This window comes from Eleginops maclovinus, chromosome 12 (genome assembly GCF_036324505.1).
Source record: "Eleginops maclovinus isolate JMC-PN-2008 ecotype Puerto Natales chromosome 12, JC_Emac_rtc_rv5, whole genome shotgun sequence".
Taxonomy (NCBI): Eukaryota; Metazoa; Chordata; class Actinopteri; order Perciformes; family Eleginopidae; genus Eleginops; species Eleginops maclovinus.
In genome coordinates, this window is record NC_086360.1 from 7,007,787 (window position 1) to 7,025,876 (window position 18,090).

Consider the following 18,090-nt stretch of genomic DNA (forward strand, 5'->3'; position numbering starts at 1 on the left):
TGGGGGGAAGGGATTAACGCTCTCCTCACCTTCAGGTCTCTGTGGATGACTGGCGTCTTGCATTGGTGGATGCGGGCCACGGCCTCGCAGGTGTCGCAGAAGATGTGGAGGACCTCGGCTTCAGTAAAGCCCACATTCAGCCGCTGGTTCATCTGCTTCACCACCTGGCCCGCTGCAGCAGAGAGAGGGGGGAGATTTAGCACTCAGTTCAGGCGTGGAAACCAAATACCACACAGCATGTTTGAGGTTTTTACAAAAACACAAACATTTTTAACTGCCATGGTTGCAGTTGTCCTCTGGTGGCTTCCATTCACACACAAGATGACCCGATTGAATCTTAAAAGTACAACATGGTTTCTAGGAAATCGAAATGAATGAAGGCATAGAACAGGGTATGTGGGACTAAATGTGCACTGAAGACCATCTAGTTACCATCTCAAGTATATGGAAGGAATTTAAAAGGAAGGCTATAACAAAACAAAAAATTAAAAAAAATCTCTAATTAAACGCTGGAGAAATCACAGCAAGTGGTTAGATTTGATTTTGTCTTTTTTACTTATGGACTGAGAAGGTGTGGGAGACGTATAAAGAGTAAACCAAAACATTTGATATGGCTTCAAACAAATATATTTATAAAAAAATGTGTAATGCAATTATTGTACTAACAATTGAAACAATCCACATTACCCACACCTTCGGAACCATATTTGTTTTCCAACTTCCTGACACACATTCACAAACAATTCTCCCCCACTCCCCATTTAGTTTATTATTTTTGTATTATTTAACAATTCCTTTTTCTATTACTTGCTCTCTTTCTTTCATTTTTTGTTAAAGTGGGAGAAAAAGTTAGCTTAAGGTTGAATATGTTTGAATAAGTTGCTGAAATTGAAATTAAAACTAAAAAAACATTACTTATTTTGCTACACATCCGTTTAAATCGCCTTAAGCAACACTTTTTAAATGTTTTATTTGGACTTCCACCAGACGGATATGAGAAGGACAAACATTTGAATCTATTTCTAAGTTAACTGAATATGTCGCCATGTAAAGCATGTGCTGCATCTATCTCTTAACTCAGCAGACGTGTTCTATGTGGGCACAACTGGTTCCTTACCTACCGGTACATACATCACTAATAATTGATTTTTGTTGAATTCAACAATATTTTTTATCGAAGTTTCATTTTGGAAAAACATTGCTGTAACACTCAAATGTAGTAATACACTATTATGACCATTCTCTTTTATATCTATGGTGTGGGATAAGGACAAAAACATATATAACTTAAATTTGAAGTTGAAATAGTCCTCTTTTTTTGTCCTAAAATAATGGTAACTAACCGTGTCTAAAATACAAATCAGAATACAGACATCATAAACATAAAAGAGGAATTAAATCAAGAATAAAACCAGGTGATGATATGAGAGGGGGGGTGTACCTTTACAGTATTCCATGAGGATCAGGACCTCCCAGACGCTGTCCGACACAGCGTTGATGGTGGAGTCCAGGTAGCCGACAATGTTCTTGTGACCCGACAGCTCCTTCTACATAAGAGATGATAAAATGGAACTGATTAGCACAGAAAGACACATGAGTGTTGATGCAACGGAAGATGAAGCTCTGTAGATCAAGACTGTCATTGTTAAGGACAAAGCTTCAACTACAGAAGCCTGAAAACACAGGGTAATTATGGAGGCGACAAAGGAATGTGTGGATACACACACTTCAGCCCCTTTCAAAAGAAAGTGTAACCATGTAAGTGCTAATGAGTGTTCATGTTCACAATTTGGAGTGTTGCTCTGCTGTTTATTCATGCTTTTTAAGGGGACTAAGCAACAACAAATGTTAAAGGCTTAAACTAGGACAGAAAAGTCAATCGTGTGTGATAAGTTACAGAACCAAAGGAAACCAATTATAATAAATAAACATTCCAAACACTCCAGTCAGCTCCTAGCTATCCGATAACGCCCAAGACTAGTGAGTGAGAGGATTCAAGGATGGAGCGTAGTAGGCTGTGGCACACAGACAAACGAAAATTTTAAAAAACTTGGGAACAGGACTATTTTTTTACCGAGGTAGATTCCAATGCAGTGTGTCTGGTATGTAAGCAGAGGGTCGCTGTTTCAAATGAATACAACATTCGCCGTCACTATCTAACTAAGCATGCGGCTGAGTTCGCAAAGTACACTGGAGAACATCGCAAGGTCAAGTTAGCAGACTTGCTAACAAAGCTAACCACCCAGCAGCGAACTCTACTTCAGCCGTCGACTGCACAAGAAAATGCCACTCGGGCTATGTGGATGCAGTCAGTGAGGAGCTTTAAATGGAACTTTTGGAACTTCAGTCTGATTCAGACCTCCATAGCAGGTTCAGAGAGCTTTCCTTACAAGATTTTTACAGGTCTATTCCCGCACACAGATATGGCAAGATCCGCAAACATGCCCAGGTTATGTTATCCCTCTTTGGAAGTACTTATGTCTGTGAGCAGGCTTTCAGCCTTATGAATCTTAACAAGTCCAAACTGAGGAATGCTTTATCTGACTCTCACCTACATGACATTCTCACTTTGTCAGTTAGTCAGCTTGAACCTGATATTGAGAGGCTTTTAAAAACCAAGAACAGGCTTCATGTTTCCCACTGATTGGACTACTACAGGCAGAATATGTAGGCCTGCCCTAGGCCCCCATTGTGTCACCTGGGAGTATGGTAGGCCCAAGGACTGGTAATGTTCCACACCTGTCCACAAATATTTCATAGTGCTTCAGTTATTTTTTTAATTTAAAGAAGCCAGATCGATGTTATGAAATGTTATTGACCTAAATGTGAAGCACAATAAACAGTGCAATTCATTTTCAAAATGACTTTGTGATATAGTGTTTATTTTGCACACGTATGCTTAACTTACACACGTAATGTACTGCACTCATATATTTACCGCACACTTAATGTACTGCAAAATTATCATTTTGGCCCTCGGCCCTCCCCTCACGTTCAATTTTGGCCCTCCATCGGGAAGTATTTGGGCACCCCTGCTTTAGATGGATTGCTTGTGTTACCCTTACACAAAAACACCTATGGTACTTGTGGCAAATGTCCACATAGAGCCTTGTAGAATGTAAAACACATTTCAAAACACTGAATCAAATTAAGTCTTACTCGTCTGTAGTCGAGCTACTGTGTGTGGCAGCTGGGAAGAGTCCTTCATGTTCTTACGCCATGCTGAGCTCCACTAATCTCTCTAAACTTGATTCATTTGCTGGGTTAAATCATGGCATTGTTAGTGGTTGCTGGTTGTTAAACACCAGCATGAGAGCACAGATTTGCTGCTTGTTGTGGAAACCGGCACACCTAAGGCAACGTCCCAACAGGCCAGAACTGTGTCAATGTGTAAGAGCAGCTGTGTGGGTGAGTATTATACAGCTGATGAGGCAAGGGAACAGACACAGAGTGATCTGTTCACTGACACACAGGGGTCAAACGTTCAAGGAGAGACATCTGCCGTTGTCCAAGTCATGCCTGTCTGCTAGGTTACAGGAGACATTAACAATATCTTCCCTTTGAATGACCTTAAACACCTAGAAGTGTCTGCTGTACCGATGCAAGCGCAGGGTCCGTGTAATACAAAAGTGTTTGTCAGTGTACTCCAAGCACACAGCCCAAAGGGTTTAGCTCTTGTCAAACTGGAAATGAAACCGGGTGGTTTGGGAAGGTGGAAAGAAGCTATTTATGCACCTGGTTTTGCGGGAGCAAGCGTCTTTAAGAGGGCTTTTGTCCTATTTCAAACAGGAATTAAGGTCCTGAAATTAAATATGGGACACTGACATTGCCCCCATGACATTTTCACTTGATGAGCAGAGGCTTTCAATGCAAACTACCGGTAAGCCCTTTTTGCTCTGAAGTTGGAAGATATTTTTTTTGCTACCCACTCTCGGACTGACGGGGGGCCTATAATGCATTTTTGGGTTTTCCCTTTGCCGTTGTAATGGGCTCGCTAGCCAAGCAAGCTAACTATCCATTCAGTTAAACGTTTCCCAAAAAACTCCACAGCGTGTTGAGGATTACTCATGTAGTTTAATGGTAATTTCGTGAAACTGTAAACACAATACAAACATAAGGTAAGTATTAATAAAGCTAAACAGTAAGCATAAAGAAGTAAATCTATAATTCAACACATGGAAAATAAAGATAACACTTACAGACGTTGCTTTAACAAACAAGAAGATGTGGAACTGCATCTTAATGGAAGAGCTGATCAAGCTGTCGATCCTGCATGCTCTCTATGTGAATAACGTGCTTGTGACTTCCGGTCACCTAACTAGCAGCCCCTCCCTTAGAGCATTCCCTCTTAAAGGTACAGGAACCTATGCCACATACATTACAAAAAACACACTTTCAATGCCAGGGGCAGAACACTCCCCACTTAGGGTCTTACAAGACTCTACATTAATTAACAGAATCAGTCTTAGGAGACAGAAGCAGAACAACTTCTGTAACAGGACGAAAGAACGTCTTCTTGGTTCCACCTTTGACGACTTCCACTTCAACTTTCCGAACCAGTCCATCTTCTCCTGGAAAGGTCTTGGAGAGGATGCAACTTCCAGAGGCTGCTGGAGGATGGAATGGGGAACCCTTTGGCTATGCACTTCAGCTCTTCTGCATAACAATGGTTCTGAACACTCCTCATGATGCACACTTTAGCTCTCGCCAGCTCTTCCTCTGTAGGACGACAGATGTGCCACCCTTGGCACTCGCCTTGCACAGGGCGGATGAAGGAGTGTGCTACATGGATCAGGTGTGCAACTGCTGTGACGAGAGTGCTGAACTTAGAGAAGCGTTCAAAGCGTTGAGGATGAACCATACCTATGGCTGCATGTGTGATACTTGTGGTCACCTGAGGACGTACTTCAGAGTCAGAGGAAGGATCGATGAGGTCGTAGCTCTCTTCAGTTTCAGGCGTGGACAAGGATTCACTCTTAAGAAAGTCTGGCCCGGTGAGCCATGTTGTGCTGCGTAGGAGGGCTGGAGTAGCTGTTCTTGTTCCAACGTCGGCTGGATTAAGGTCTGTACGGACGTACTTCCACTGGCCGAGACAGGGTGATTGACGAATACGTTGAACCCTGTTATGCACGAACACATAGAATCTCCTCGACTGGTTGTGGATGTATCCCAAGACAACCTTGCTATCTGTGTAGTATGTGATGTTGTTGAATGTGACATCCATCTCTTCAACTATCAGCTCGGCTATCTCCACAGCAAGTACAGCAGCGCACAACTCTAGTCTTGGGATAGTGAGGTCAGGCTGAGGCGCCAGCTTTGCCTTCCCGAAGACAAAGCCAACCTCGGGTTGGTTTTCGTGGTTCGTCACCTTAATGTAGGCCACAGCTGCGACAGCTTTCACCGATGCATCTGCAAAAACACAGAGTTCTCTTACTTGTGCACCTGCGGTAGAGAGGGACGTGTAAGGACGAGGTATCTGGAGGTCCTGTAAGTCCTGAAGCGACTCTTTCCATCTTGTCCACTCGATCTCCATGTTTTTTGGGAGTGGTGAGTCCCAATCCTCTGCCTGCGTGGTGAGCTCTCTGAGTATCAGCCTTCCGTGAACAGAGACCGGTGCAACAAACCCTAGAGGGTCATATAGACTGTTTACGGTTGACAGCACCCCTCTGCGAGTGAATGGCTTTTTGTCGTTTTCAATCTGGAATGTGAAGGTGTCTGCTCGCATGTTCCAAGACAATCCAAGACTACGTTGGACTGGCAGGTCATCGACAAAGAGATCCAAGTTGTTGACGTCTTTGGAGCGATCTTGAGGTGGGAATGCGTGAATGACTGCTGGTCGATTTGATGCAATCTTGTGCAACCTGAGGTTAGAGGCTGAAAGCATCTTCTGTGTTCTTCCAAGAACGCTGATGGCCTCTTCCTCAGTAGCGAACGACTTCAAAGCATCGTCAACATAGAACTCACGTTCAATGAGTCTTCTTGCGTCACTGCCATACTCTGCCTCTGCTTCTTTGGCCGCTCTTCTCAGACCGTACACGGCCACAGCAGGAGAAGGACTGTTCCCAAAAAGGTGCACTCGCATCCGGTAGTCCACGACATTGCAGGTAGGATCATTGTCCCTGTACCATAGGAAGCGGAGATAGTCCCTGTGGTCTTCCTTCACCACGAAGCAGTGGAACATGTGTTCGATGTCAGCCGTAATGGCTACTTGCTCCTTCCTGAACCTCATAAGTACGCCTAGCAGGCTGTTGTTCAGGTCTGGGCCGGTGAGCAGGACATCGTTGAGTGAGACTCCTTCATGTGATGCGCTGCTGTCGAAGACCACTCGGATCTTGTCCGGCTTTTTGGGATGGTACACGCCGAACAGGGGTAAGTACCAGCATTCTTTTCCTACTTGCAGGGGTGGAGCGATCTCTGCATGTCCTCTGCTAAGCATGTTCTGCATGAACTCTAGAAAGTGGGCCTTCATCTGCAGTCGTTTTTCCAGAGTGCGGCGGAGCGAGAGGAGGCGGTCATGCACTTGTCTCCTGTTGTTGGGCAGCCGTTGTCTTGGGGATCGGAAAGGCAGAGGTCCGACCCAGCTTTTGGAGCTGTCTTGGTGGAACTCAGCATCCATGATGTGAAGGAACTCTAGATCCTCCATGGAAGGTGCAAGTCTGTGATCATCGGCAGTACGAGTGAAGATGGCTTGGCCTAAGCTGTCTTCTGCTACCTTTCCTAAGCTATATGCGAAGGTAGGTACTGGATGGTTTTGATATGTAGGTGCTTGACTGAAAACCTCTTTCACTTTGATTTGGTTGTTGCATGGCTGTAGATGGGTAGCACGACCGTTCTCTAGGATGGATGTTTTATAGCTGTTCATCTGTGGTGATCTGTGTGCACCTCCAAGGCAAACGTCACCGATGACGACCCACCCTAGGTCCAGTCTTTGGGCAAAGGGTGCATTGCCTGGACCATTAATCTGATCTCTGACCTTGTGTAACCTCAGAATGTCTCTTCCCAGAAGGAGGAGTACGTTAGCATCAGGATCGAGAGGTGGTATTTCATCTGCAATACGTTTCAGGTGAGTATGGTGGCGTGCGGCGTCCGGGGTAGGTATCTCAGCTCGATTGTCAGGGACTTCGTTGCATTCGAGAAGCGTAGGTAGAGGAAAGCTAAGTTTCTTGTCCAGTGACTCGATAGTGTAACCGATGGCTCTTCTCCCCGCTGTCTCTTTAAGTCCTGCACATGTCTTGAGAGTGTATTCGTAGGAGCACCCAGAGATCTTAAAGACATCAAAGAACTCTGAACGTGCAAGGGAGCGGTTACTTTGATCATCGAGTATTGCGTACATCCTCTTGGACTCCTGTCTGTGTCCAGTGGGGTACACACTGACGAGGCAGATCTTAGCACAGGCTCTCGCACTTAATCCTTCGCCACACACTTGAGTGCACCTCGAAGTGACCTCCTGGGCCTCCGCTTTGTCCTCCTCCCCACTATGCTCTGAAGCGGGAGGGGACGAATTGGACTTCCAGGTTGCTGGTCCAGGGTGTAGTGCTGTCGTGTGGTTGGTGCTCTCACATTCCATACATTTGACATCGGCGGAGCAGTTCCTGGCGAGATGCTCTGTGGAGGAGCAACAGCGAAAGCAGATGTAGTGTTCTTTGAGTAACTGTTTGCGTTCCTCTAAACTCTTTTCTCGAAAGCCTCTGCATTTCATCAGGGGGTGAGGCTTTCCATGTAGGGGGCAGTGTTTGCTTGGGTCCACTGGTTTGTTACCTACTCTTGACTCAGGCTTGTCCACTGAAGAGACTTGGGTCTTGTGAACGTATACAGGCGCCTTCATAGGCCTCTCCCACTTGTTCTTTTTCTCTGCTGGAACTTGTGTGAAGAGGTTGAAGCTTGGGTCTGTACGTGCTTTTGCTTCATTGCGAATGAAGTCGACAAACACAGAGAAAGGAGGGAAACTGACCGAATGGTCACGTTTGTATCGTGATCCGAAGTAGATCCACCTTTCCTGAATGTTGTGTGGGAGTTTCTCAATTATAGGATTGACTCCTCTTGAAGTGTCCAAGTATGAAAGACCGGTGAAGTAGCCATCTTGTTTAGCTGCTTCCAGCTCTGACAACAGATCTGCTAAATCTCGAAGTCTCTGTGGATCCTTTGTTGTGATTCTGGGGAAGCTTTCCAGTTTACCAAAGAGGGCCTGTTCGACGGCCTCCGGTGAGCCGTATAGCTCGTCGAGCCGCTCCCATGCCATAGTCAATCCAGTAGGCGGGTGTCTGATATTGACCGATTTAATCCGTTTAACCTGTTCTGCTGACTCTTTTCCGAGATACTTGGTGAGAAGGTCGAGCTGTTCTCCAGCAGACAAGTCCAGGTTGTCAATAGCACTATGGAACGACATTTTCCATGACCAGTAGTTCATTGGTTGTTCATCGTATACAGTGAGTCCTGATGTCACGAGGTGGCTGCGGGCCAGATATTTAGCGAGGTCATTGGTGGTTTGAGAGTGGTCGCATCCAACTCTACAGGGCGCTCCATGGACAGGCTGATGTACAGGGGATGGCAAATGCTTATTTAGGCTATAATGTGGCGACGCTTTAATATGATGAGGGACTTGCGGTGTGTAGTCAGGTGTAGTCTCTCTATAATGCGACACTTGAGATGCGTAGAATGACGTAGTCTCATAAGGAGTGGTGTCTTGGGCTTGGCTGATGCTTTGTGGGTTTGGTAATGTGGGATTGTCACCATTTATATTGGCTGGCGAATCAACTGCAGTTATACTGGCTTGCTCTGCCACGTAAGCAGCAGTACGCTCTTCTTTGCTTTTTTTTGATACTTTACTGGCAGCCTCACTGACCACTTCGAACCACTGTTCTCTCATACCAGCCATCAGAGACTCAGCCTCCGCTATGGCAGCATCTTTTTCTTTCTCTTCGTTTAATGCGTCAAGATTGGCATTAATCCGTGCTTGCTCTACCTTTAATTCAATTTCCCTTTTTGAATGTGCCGCTCTAGCTTGCGCTGCTTCAGCTTTTGCTTTGGCCATGGCCACAGCCATAGACATCTTTGAGCTGGACGATGTACCGGAAGAGCGAGAGCTCACAGACTTATTATCTCCATTTTCTTTGTTTTTACTGTTAGCTGCTGACATAATGACGGTGCGTTTTTAATACCAGCAACAGATATGATGGCGTACAGGCTGTATGGATGTCTTTCCGTTAGCCGGTTAGCAATTTAGCTCTGTAAGATGGCTGTCTTCGGCTATCTTGTTAGCTGTGTTGCCGTCTTTTCACTGTAATGGGCTCGCTAGCCAAGCAAGCTAACTATCCATTCAGTTAAACGTTTCCCAAAAAACTCCACAGCGTGTTGAGGATTACTCATGTAGTTTAATGGTAATTTCGTGAAACTGTAAACACAATACAAACATAAGGTAAGTATTAATAAAGCTAAACAGTAAGCATAAAGAAGTAAATCTATAATTCAACACATGGAAAATAAAGATAACACTTACAGACGTTGCTTTAACAAACAAGAAGATGTGGAACTGCATCTTAATGGAAGAGCTGATCAAGCTGTCGATCCTGCATGCTCTCTATGTGAATAACGTGCTTGTGACTTCCGGTCACCTAACTAGCAGCCCCTCCCTTAGAGCATTCCCTCTTAAAGGTACAGGAACCTATGCCACATACATTACAAAAAACACACTTTCAATGCCAGGGGCAGAACAGCCGTCATGTGTTATATACAGCCACGGGAAAAATTAAGAGACCACTTAGGCATTATCATTTTCTCTTGTTTTATTATTTATAGGCAATGTCTTTGAGTTAAATGACTCTTTTTTATTTTATTGTATTCTATAAACCACTGAACATTTTCTCTGTGTTAACAGACACTGGAATGGCTGCTACACATTTAGAGATAAAGATTTTTTAAAATGTGGACTGGTCTCTTCATTTTTTCAGTAAATGGTCTGCAAAGGCTAAATTCCCTCCAGAGGGAGTTTTTCTCCCCCTGCCTGAAACACATCGAATGTAGTCCTTTGTTTACTTCCGTAACATAGGGACATTACTGTAACACTTCTATTGGATGGCGCTACAACACTGATTAACCAATCACAACAAAGCCATCCAACTAAGTGCCTCGGACAGTCCTTTGTCCATATTTAATAATATTTGCACTGTAGTCACACAATTTAAACCCACTCTGGTACCTGCACCTTAAATATAGCACAGCTTGAGGAAAAATTAAGAGACCACTCCAAACTGTTCTTAAATCTTTACCTCAACATGTATGGCAGCCATTCCAGTGTCTGTTGAATTAATTTTTTCTGTGGCTGTATATTTAACATATCTGTTATGCTCACATCTTTGTATATATACAGTTAGGTCCATAAATATTTGGACAGAGACAAAGTTTTTCTAGTTTTGGTTCTGTACATTACCACAATGAATTTGAAATGAAACGATTCAGATGCAGTTGAAGTGCAGACTTTCAGCCTTAATTCAGTGGGTTGAACAAAAAGATTGCATAACTATGTGAGGAACTAAAGCCTTTTTAAACACAACCCCTTCATTTCAGGGGCTCAAAAGTAACTGGACAAATTAAATAACTGAAAATAAAATGTTCATTTCTAATACTTGGTTGAAAAGCCTTTGCTGGCAATAACTGCCTGAAGTCTTGAACTCATGGACATCACCAGATGCTGGGTTTCCTCCTCTTTAATGCTCTGTCAGGTCTTTACTGCAGTGGTTTTCAGTTGCTGTTTGTTTGTGGGCCTTTCTGTCTGAAGTTTAGTCTTTAACAAGTGAAATGCATGCTCAATTGGGTTGAGATCAGGTGACTGACTTGGCCTTTCAAGAATATACTTCTTTGCTTCAATAAACTCCTGGGTTGCTTTGGCTGTATGTTTTGGGTCATTGTCCATCTGTATTATGAAACGCCGCCCAATCAATTTGGCTGCATTCGGCTGGATTTGAGTAGACAGTATATCTCTGAACACCTCAGAATTCATCCGGCTGCTTCTGTCCGGTGGCACATCATCAATAAACACTAGTGACCCGGTGCCACTGGCAGCCATGCATGCCCAAGCCATCACACGGCCTCCGCCGTGTGAGCTGTACCACGCCTTCTCCATACTTTTTTCTTGCCATCATGCTGGTAGAGGTTTATCTTGGTTTCATCTGTCCAAAGAATGTTCTTCCAGAACTGTGCTGGCTTTTTGAGATGTTTTTTTTTTTAGCAAAGTCCAATCTAGCCTTTCTATTCTTGAGGCTTATGAGTGGCTTGCATCGTGCAGTGAACCCTCTGTATTACTTTCATGCAGTCTTATCTTTATGGTAGACATTGATACCTCTAGCTCCCAGAGAGTGTTTTTCACTTGGTTGGCTGTTGTGAAGGGGTTTCTGTTCACCATGGAAATGATTCTGCGATCATCCACCACTGTTGTCTTCTGTGGACGTCCAGGTCTTTTTGCGTTGCTGAGTTCACCAGTGCTTTCTTTCTTTCTCAGGATGTACCAAACTGTAGATTTTGCCACTCCTAATATTGTAGCAATTTCTCGGATGGGTTTTTTCTGTTTTCGCAGCTTAAGGATGGCTTGTTTCACCTGCATGGAGAGATCCTGTGACCGCATGTTGTCTTCACAGCAAAATTTTCCAAATGCAAGCACCACACCTCAAATCAACTCCAGGCCTTTTATCTGCTTGATTGATAATGACATAATGAAGGAATTGCCCACACCTGCACATGAAATAACCTTTGAGTCAATTGTCCAATTACTTTTGATCCCTTTTAAAAGAGGGTGGCACATGTTAGGGAGATGAAACTCCTAAACCCTTCTTACAATTTGAATGTGGATACCCTCAAATGAAAGCTGAGAGTCTGCACTTTATGTCCATGTCCATTATATAACTATAACGGGAATATGTTTCAGTAAACAGGTAAAAAAACAAAACTTGTGTCAGTGTCCAATTATATATAGACCTAACTGTATGTACATTCAACAGCTCACAGTCTAACTCCCGTTATTCGTTATTTCAATTAATACATATTTTTATTTTATTTCTTATTTTAAATTTTCGCTTTATTAATTCCTGTCCATATTCCATTTGATATACCTGTACTTCTTGTTATTCTGGTACTGCCTTGACACATGAATTTCCCTACGGGGATTATTAAAGGTCCATCTGATCTTATCTAACCAATCAGAGCAGGCTGGGCTCTGGTTTCAGACAGAGGTGCAACAGCACAGGTAGTACGAGAAAAATAAAGACATTTAGAAACATCAAAGCATGTCACAGTAATGAAAGAAAATACAATTATGAAATCTGAACAGAGAAATACAACTGTGCCGAGATCATACAAATTAGGAGCTTATTATACCATGTTCAGCTCCCAAAAACTCAGATGCAAGTTTCTGTTTCAGGAAAAGGTTTTAAATCAAACATAAATCACACTACAGCCGCACAATGTTGCATAGGTTCTCAAAACGTTCATTTTCATTTCCTTACCATGATTAAAAGTTGCGCAATGAACATTTACACAGGCAGATAACGTCTTTAATCTCTAACAACCCAACACTGTGATGCTGCTCTCACCATGATAGTGATCTCTCTCTTGTACACATTCAGGTCCGGGACGTTGTTGACGTACATCCTTTTGAGCGCGCAGCGGACACCACTGTGCGTACGAGCCAGAAACACCACCGAAAAGCCTCCTGGGAAAACACAAGATGAGGTGTTAGCACTACATTAGTGTACTTGAATACTTTTCACACATGGTAGGTGCTTTATCATAGGGTGATGGCTTTCAAGAGTACTATGTGGGGAAAAATCCTTACTAACCATGAAGAATAAATTAGGCAATGCTTACACACGACTTTCCAGATTAAAAACAAGACTTGTACGATAACCAAAAGTGTAAGGTTACACATACAGTGTCTAAAAATACAATTTCTCCCACCGATTTTCCAATTTCTTGTAGAGAGAATAAAATTGGACTAGGTGGGTGTATTTTTGGTAGGAAGTGGAGTATCTAATGTTGACAGGGAGTTTAGCTGCGCTTCCAGTAACTGTTGCCACTTCTCCGCATGTCTCTCGGTGAATGGACTCCAGCACTGTGAGGGGACAGTCCCTGGTCTCATTAGAAGGGGATCACTGAGTCACTGAGTGGTAGGCATCAAAGTCCACCGACTGAGGAGTCCACAATGGTGCGCTTGTTGCCTAACAAGTTACCTTAGGTCAGCTGAAAAACAGAAATGATTTGGGAAATGGGATTGAGTGGAGAGGGAGCTGAAGTGACCAATGGACACAAAGACCTTCATTGAAGTGTGCATCATGGGGCTGGACCATATTGGAAATTATCTGACATTGCAATATCGAGATGTGAAGAAATATGAGTCATTACCCTTTATTTTTTATGCTAAATTTAATTTATTGAAATGCATCTTTCTGGTGCACTTCGGGAGCTAACTTATGAGTCTGGATGAACTGCACACCCCACTGAGAATAGCCAGTCGTGGTTGCCAGGAGCCCCTTCCCTCTCCCACATGGAGATAGGAGAGAGCGTTAAGTTTGCGGCCTTGGGAAGTGTCAAGGTCCAGGCCACGGTTGGTCACAGAGGAAATGTAAAAAAAAAGAATGATAATGAAACTGCGGTGGGTCCTGCTGGACTGCAGGTAGTTCATGGGAAACATTGTGTTGTTCTAGGATGAGTTTGCATTAGCACAAATAATCCATGCAGTTTTAATTTGGGTGTCTCGTTTGGATGTTTAGAGAACTGGATACAGCGTTGGAAGCTCAGTGGTGCATGTATAGCCAAAATGGCCAGACTGCCGAGAGCAAAAGTACTCAGTCTGAGCCCAAACAGCGTGCTACTTGCCTTTTGCTTAAGCCCCGCCTCTAGTTCGATGCATCAAAGCCGATATTGGCTCAGTCAAAATCTGGATTCTGATTTTACCAAATTTCACAACTTAAGACCCTAATGATTTGATAGAAAGGCTGTAAAGTGTTCCTGCTGGGTAGTTTATTTCATTCAAAACTAATTATTCACTCTTTTTTACAATGTAAGTCAATGGGGGCAAAGTATATTTGATGACATTGCCTGCTAAGACAGAAGTTGTAGTGCCACTCTTTGGCCACTAAACTGCTTCAACATCTGGCACAGTTTTTTGGGGCTTGAGCTCGATGAGAACAGCAAAACAAACTCAAGCGCAGTGATTGTAGAGACCACAGTGACAGTTACTTTAGCAGAAATTAGATTAGATTCACGAAAGGTGCCGATCTGCTGCAACCAGCGACAAACTGGCAGCTAATGAGACAAAAGACAATAAGACAACCTACTAAAGCGAGCTGTGGCTGATGATGAAGCGAGGAGGAGCATTTGATACGTTTAAATGATAAACTTATATAAACTACGGACAAAGAGACAGTACATTACTGCAGGTAAAGTTTGTTCTGTGTTCAATTTGGCCTCATCAAAAAAAATGTATGCATGATTCTAAGCATTTTCGATGCAATCGATCAAATGATTAGCATTTCTACTGCTGCACGGTTAGATGCATATTGAAAAAGTATGAAAACTAGAACAAGATGCTGACAAGACAACAACACCAATTTCATAAAACATCATACTGATGCTGCTGAAATGGGTAGGATACACAGAAGGATATCTAATAGCCATCGCAACAGAATACTGTGTCAGGATTACATTCAAATATATAAACGTGAAATATCAGATACATGGCAAGATGCAATTGTTTAAATAATGTAACAGATTGAAAATATGATTACATTTGCCTTTCATATGAACAGAGCTACCAGCAGTTGTATTCATAGAGCTACTGCCAACTGAGAAACTGAAATTCAGACACTGAAGCGGAAATTCTGCCAAGACAAAGTACAAGAGGCAAAGCTGTTTACGCCTGCTGCCAGCCGCTCACCGATTTGCCTCGGCCAGCGCTGCATGCTAAGGTTAGCAAGATGGTCACTCTAAACTGCTGGGCCTGCCTTAAATTGATTTCCTGTAACAGTTGAGTGATCCAGAAAGCTTGGGGAGGGAGTGGGAGTTAACTTTAGGCGGAAAACCGAAATCATATGACAGTCTTGTGAAAGAGTTCCTTTTAAAAACAGCAGGTTTTGTAAGACTTTCTTCAAGCTTTAACTCAATCAAATGTGATTCAGAGTGTGTTCATGACCCTGCCGCAGAAAGAAAAAGCTCATTGTGAGTCATTGTTCAAATGTCAAGCTGTTTTAACGTAAAGACGTAGGATGCAGATTTACTGAGGAGCGAATTTAAGCATTGACGAAAGCAAAATGCGGGGGGCTGAATGGGCCGGATGACAGATTTAACAAGGTAAAACCTATTTGCTCAGGCAGAGGGCCAAAAGGCTGAACAAAAAAAAGCGGAGGATGTCTAACGTGCATGGACAAGATACAAAAGAACAGCTAACCTCTGTACAAAAACAGAACAAACTGGAGCGCTACACTTAAAACCCGAACAACTACTCCCAATGTGTTGCCCTAAGGCACATTACAGTATACAACAAGTTTTCAAGATGGAAAAGAAAACTTCTTTTTAATAAATCAATCCATCCATACTGTCCAGCAGGCTTTTAGGCAGGTGGGCGTCCTCTGTCCCCTGTACTAAAAATAATAAGAAATTGGACGCCCTAAAGACGCCCTAATTTTTTCCTTCGCTGTTTTCCCCGGTAACTTCGCTGAATGTGATCAGAATTCGCCAATTCAAGCCGAAATCTCGCGAGACTCGCATTGCATTGGTCGACTTTCCGTGACGCGGCGTGGACGGGCGCTGTATTGGTGGAATATCTGATAGCTCTTTAACCTTTTTCGCGGGAAGAAAGTGCAGGTAAGCTTGAAACTTTTAACGATCTTTACAAACATGACAGAAAGCCTGATAACTATAGGAGTATTTCGGAGTTTTTCTGGCTTCTTTGGTGGCAATAACTGTCGATGAACCGGGGGAAAAACAACAACAAAAACGTCAGGACGATGCGGCCGGCGAGCGCATGACGGAGATCAAAATGTGTATGGTTCCTTTGAATAATAGGGAGCCTTTACTTTTAAAAGATCGATAAATGGATGTTGTTTGTGGAGAACAGTGTACTTAATTCCCACTATTGACATATCCTTTATAATATTTGAATGATTTGATATGAGGGCTAAAAGAAAAATAAGGCTAAATGAAAATTCTTTCTTCAAGTTACTGTGAAAGAAGAGGAAAAGAGGAAGAACACAGACAACGATCTCCAGCTTCTTCCAGCAGAGTAGTCATGTAAGAATGGTTTTCTTGTGTGAATGTTCAAAGGTGTGAAAGGTCAGAAAACCATCACAAACACATAGCTAATACAACTGCATGCTAAGTGTCTTGCGTAAATATATGATATATGATATAATTTAACAAAATTGAATGATACAAAAAATACAACATGTATGTGACAATTAAGTTGTACCTTTTAGTTTCAGTTTTCACTGTTCTTTGTATTAACTTATGAAACATATTATATTGTATATCAATCAGTGTAATTATAATATTACCCAAAAATGATCTGGTCTTCCCCACCCCCTGAAACACACACGTACCTCCTCCCAGCCTCAGCACAAAAATAATGTTGTAACAAAGACAAAAACGTGGCTGTATTCCACAAAATGTGCACCTCAAAACTTAGTTATTAAGTTAAAATGGAGTTATGAATTTAAAAACATTTCGGGGAGGGATGCCCCCGGGCCGCCCTACAATACTCGCGCCTGCGTTGCTTCGCCATTGAAAAAAAAATTGGACACCTTGTAAAAAAAATCCTAGCTAAAAGCCTGCTGACCAGTCACTTTTTGTTTGGTTTGCAGGAGAACAAATTCAATGATTGATACGTGGGGTACAAACACTGTTAAGTTTTTCCCTTTGAGTGGACAGGATTAGCATATTGTTCCACTACATTTCTGCTGTCAGTTAGCCGGGTTACGGCAGGTTAGCGAGCTGCTGCTAACTTGTGGATTGGCACACAGATGCGCCGCTCACACGAATGCACTAAATTGTGGACAATCACTCCTGTGATTTCCTGACTTAGGTATGTCTTGATAAACTATGTTATTGATCATGGCAGCTGGAGTTGTGTCTCTGCAGGGCAGGTGGCTTTTGGAAAATGAAGAGAAGATAGAGGCCAGCCCAAGCCATCCAACTAAACGCTTCATGCCTGCCCCTGGCCATATTCTCTGGGATCAGATCCTCTAAATCACCAGAGGGGCTTTTTGTTGCCTCCCATGACTATGCCAGACACGGAAGTGGTACACTATTCATTGTATTATTCTCCCGAGTGGCTCTGGATGGAGTGATTTATTTCCGAAGAAGCATACCAACTTCTTGGACGAATAAGGAACCCCTCAACAACATAAAAGGTTCCTCACTCTACAGGAGGCCTCAAAAGTGGCAGAGATGCAAACACAAACATGCTACGACAACAGGGGACAGAGAGACCGGATGCCTTATGAGTACAGACTGGGATTCTGATGTAACCCCCAAAACCGTTCCTTTAATGGCGACAGAAATAACAAGTCCAACATCAACAACATCAACATAATCTACAAAATGATGATTTTTCTTTTAAAATACACATTAGGTTTTGTTTTAAGATGTCTTAGCAGATAACAAAAATGATTTTGCTCCAAGTTGAAGTCACACAGAATGATAACAGAGCGCAGCAATGTTCAGAGGTGTAGGTGTAGTGAACCCTGTCAGAGTGAAAGCCCTGCTGATTGGCTGTCTATCTCTGGTGCTGGGCCCCATTAGTCACATCTCACAGCTACTGAACCTCCCTGTTGCTCGTTTGTGGAGAGGAGATGGAAGCCCTTCACCCTGAGGACATGGTCAGTTGGCAGTGACAGTTGGAATGAAAACCCTGTATCAATCAGGCAAGGAAGAAAGAAAAAGGGGGGGGGGGGGGTGCTGACATTACAGCCTGGTACTAGACGAGTGCTGTAATGACTAGAGAATTTTCCCCAGCCCTGCATCAAGCGCTAGGGACCCTGACATCACTGCAAAGCCTGACTAACTAGGACAGTCCCAGGCAGCCCACATGACAGCCTGCAGAAGAGG

The 18,090-nt window shown here is 43.2% G+C and overlaps 2 protein-coding genes across 3 annotated transcripts in view; both read right to left on the bottom strand.

The window, feature by feature from the left end:
* bmp2k (BMP2 inducible kinase) overlaps nt 1-18,090 on the bottom strand; it is a 59,897-nt gene that overhangs the window by 26,846 nt on the left and 14,961 nt on the right. For both annotated transcript variants that reach the window (XM_063898028.1, XM_063898027.1), the window contains exons 2-4: nt 12,582-12,700; nt 1,442-1,547; nt 30-172 (exon numbers count right to left, since the gene is read on the bottom strand). In XM_063898028.1, coding sequence (XP_063754098.1) covers nt 30-172; nt 1,442-1,547; nt 12,582-12,700 — 368 coding nt within the window. The remainder of the gene's footprint in view (nt 1-29; nt 173-1,441; nt 1,548-12,581; nt 12,701-18,090) is intronic.
* LOC134873246 (uncharacterized) lies at nt 4,544-9,704 on the bottom strand. The gene is made up of 2 exons (XM_063896715.1): nt 9,497-9,704; nt 4,544-9,391 (listed from the first exon to the last, which is right to left on the bottom strand). Exon 2 carries the CDS (start codon nt 9,134-9,136, stop codon nt 4,544-4,546), a length of 4,593 nt encoding a protein of 1,530 aa, XP_063752785.1. The 5' UTR covers nt 9,137-9,391; nt 9,497-9,704.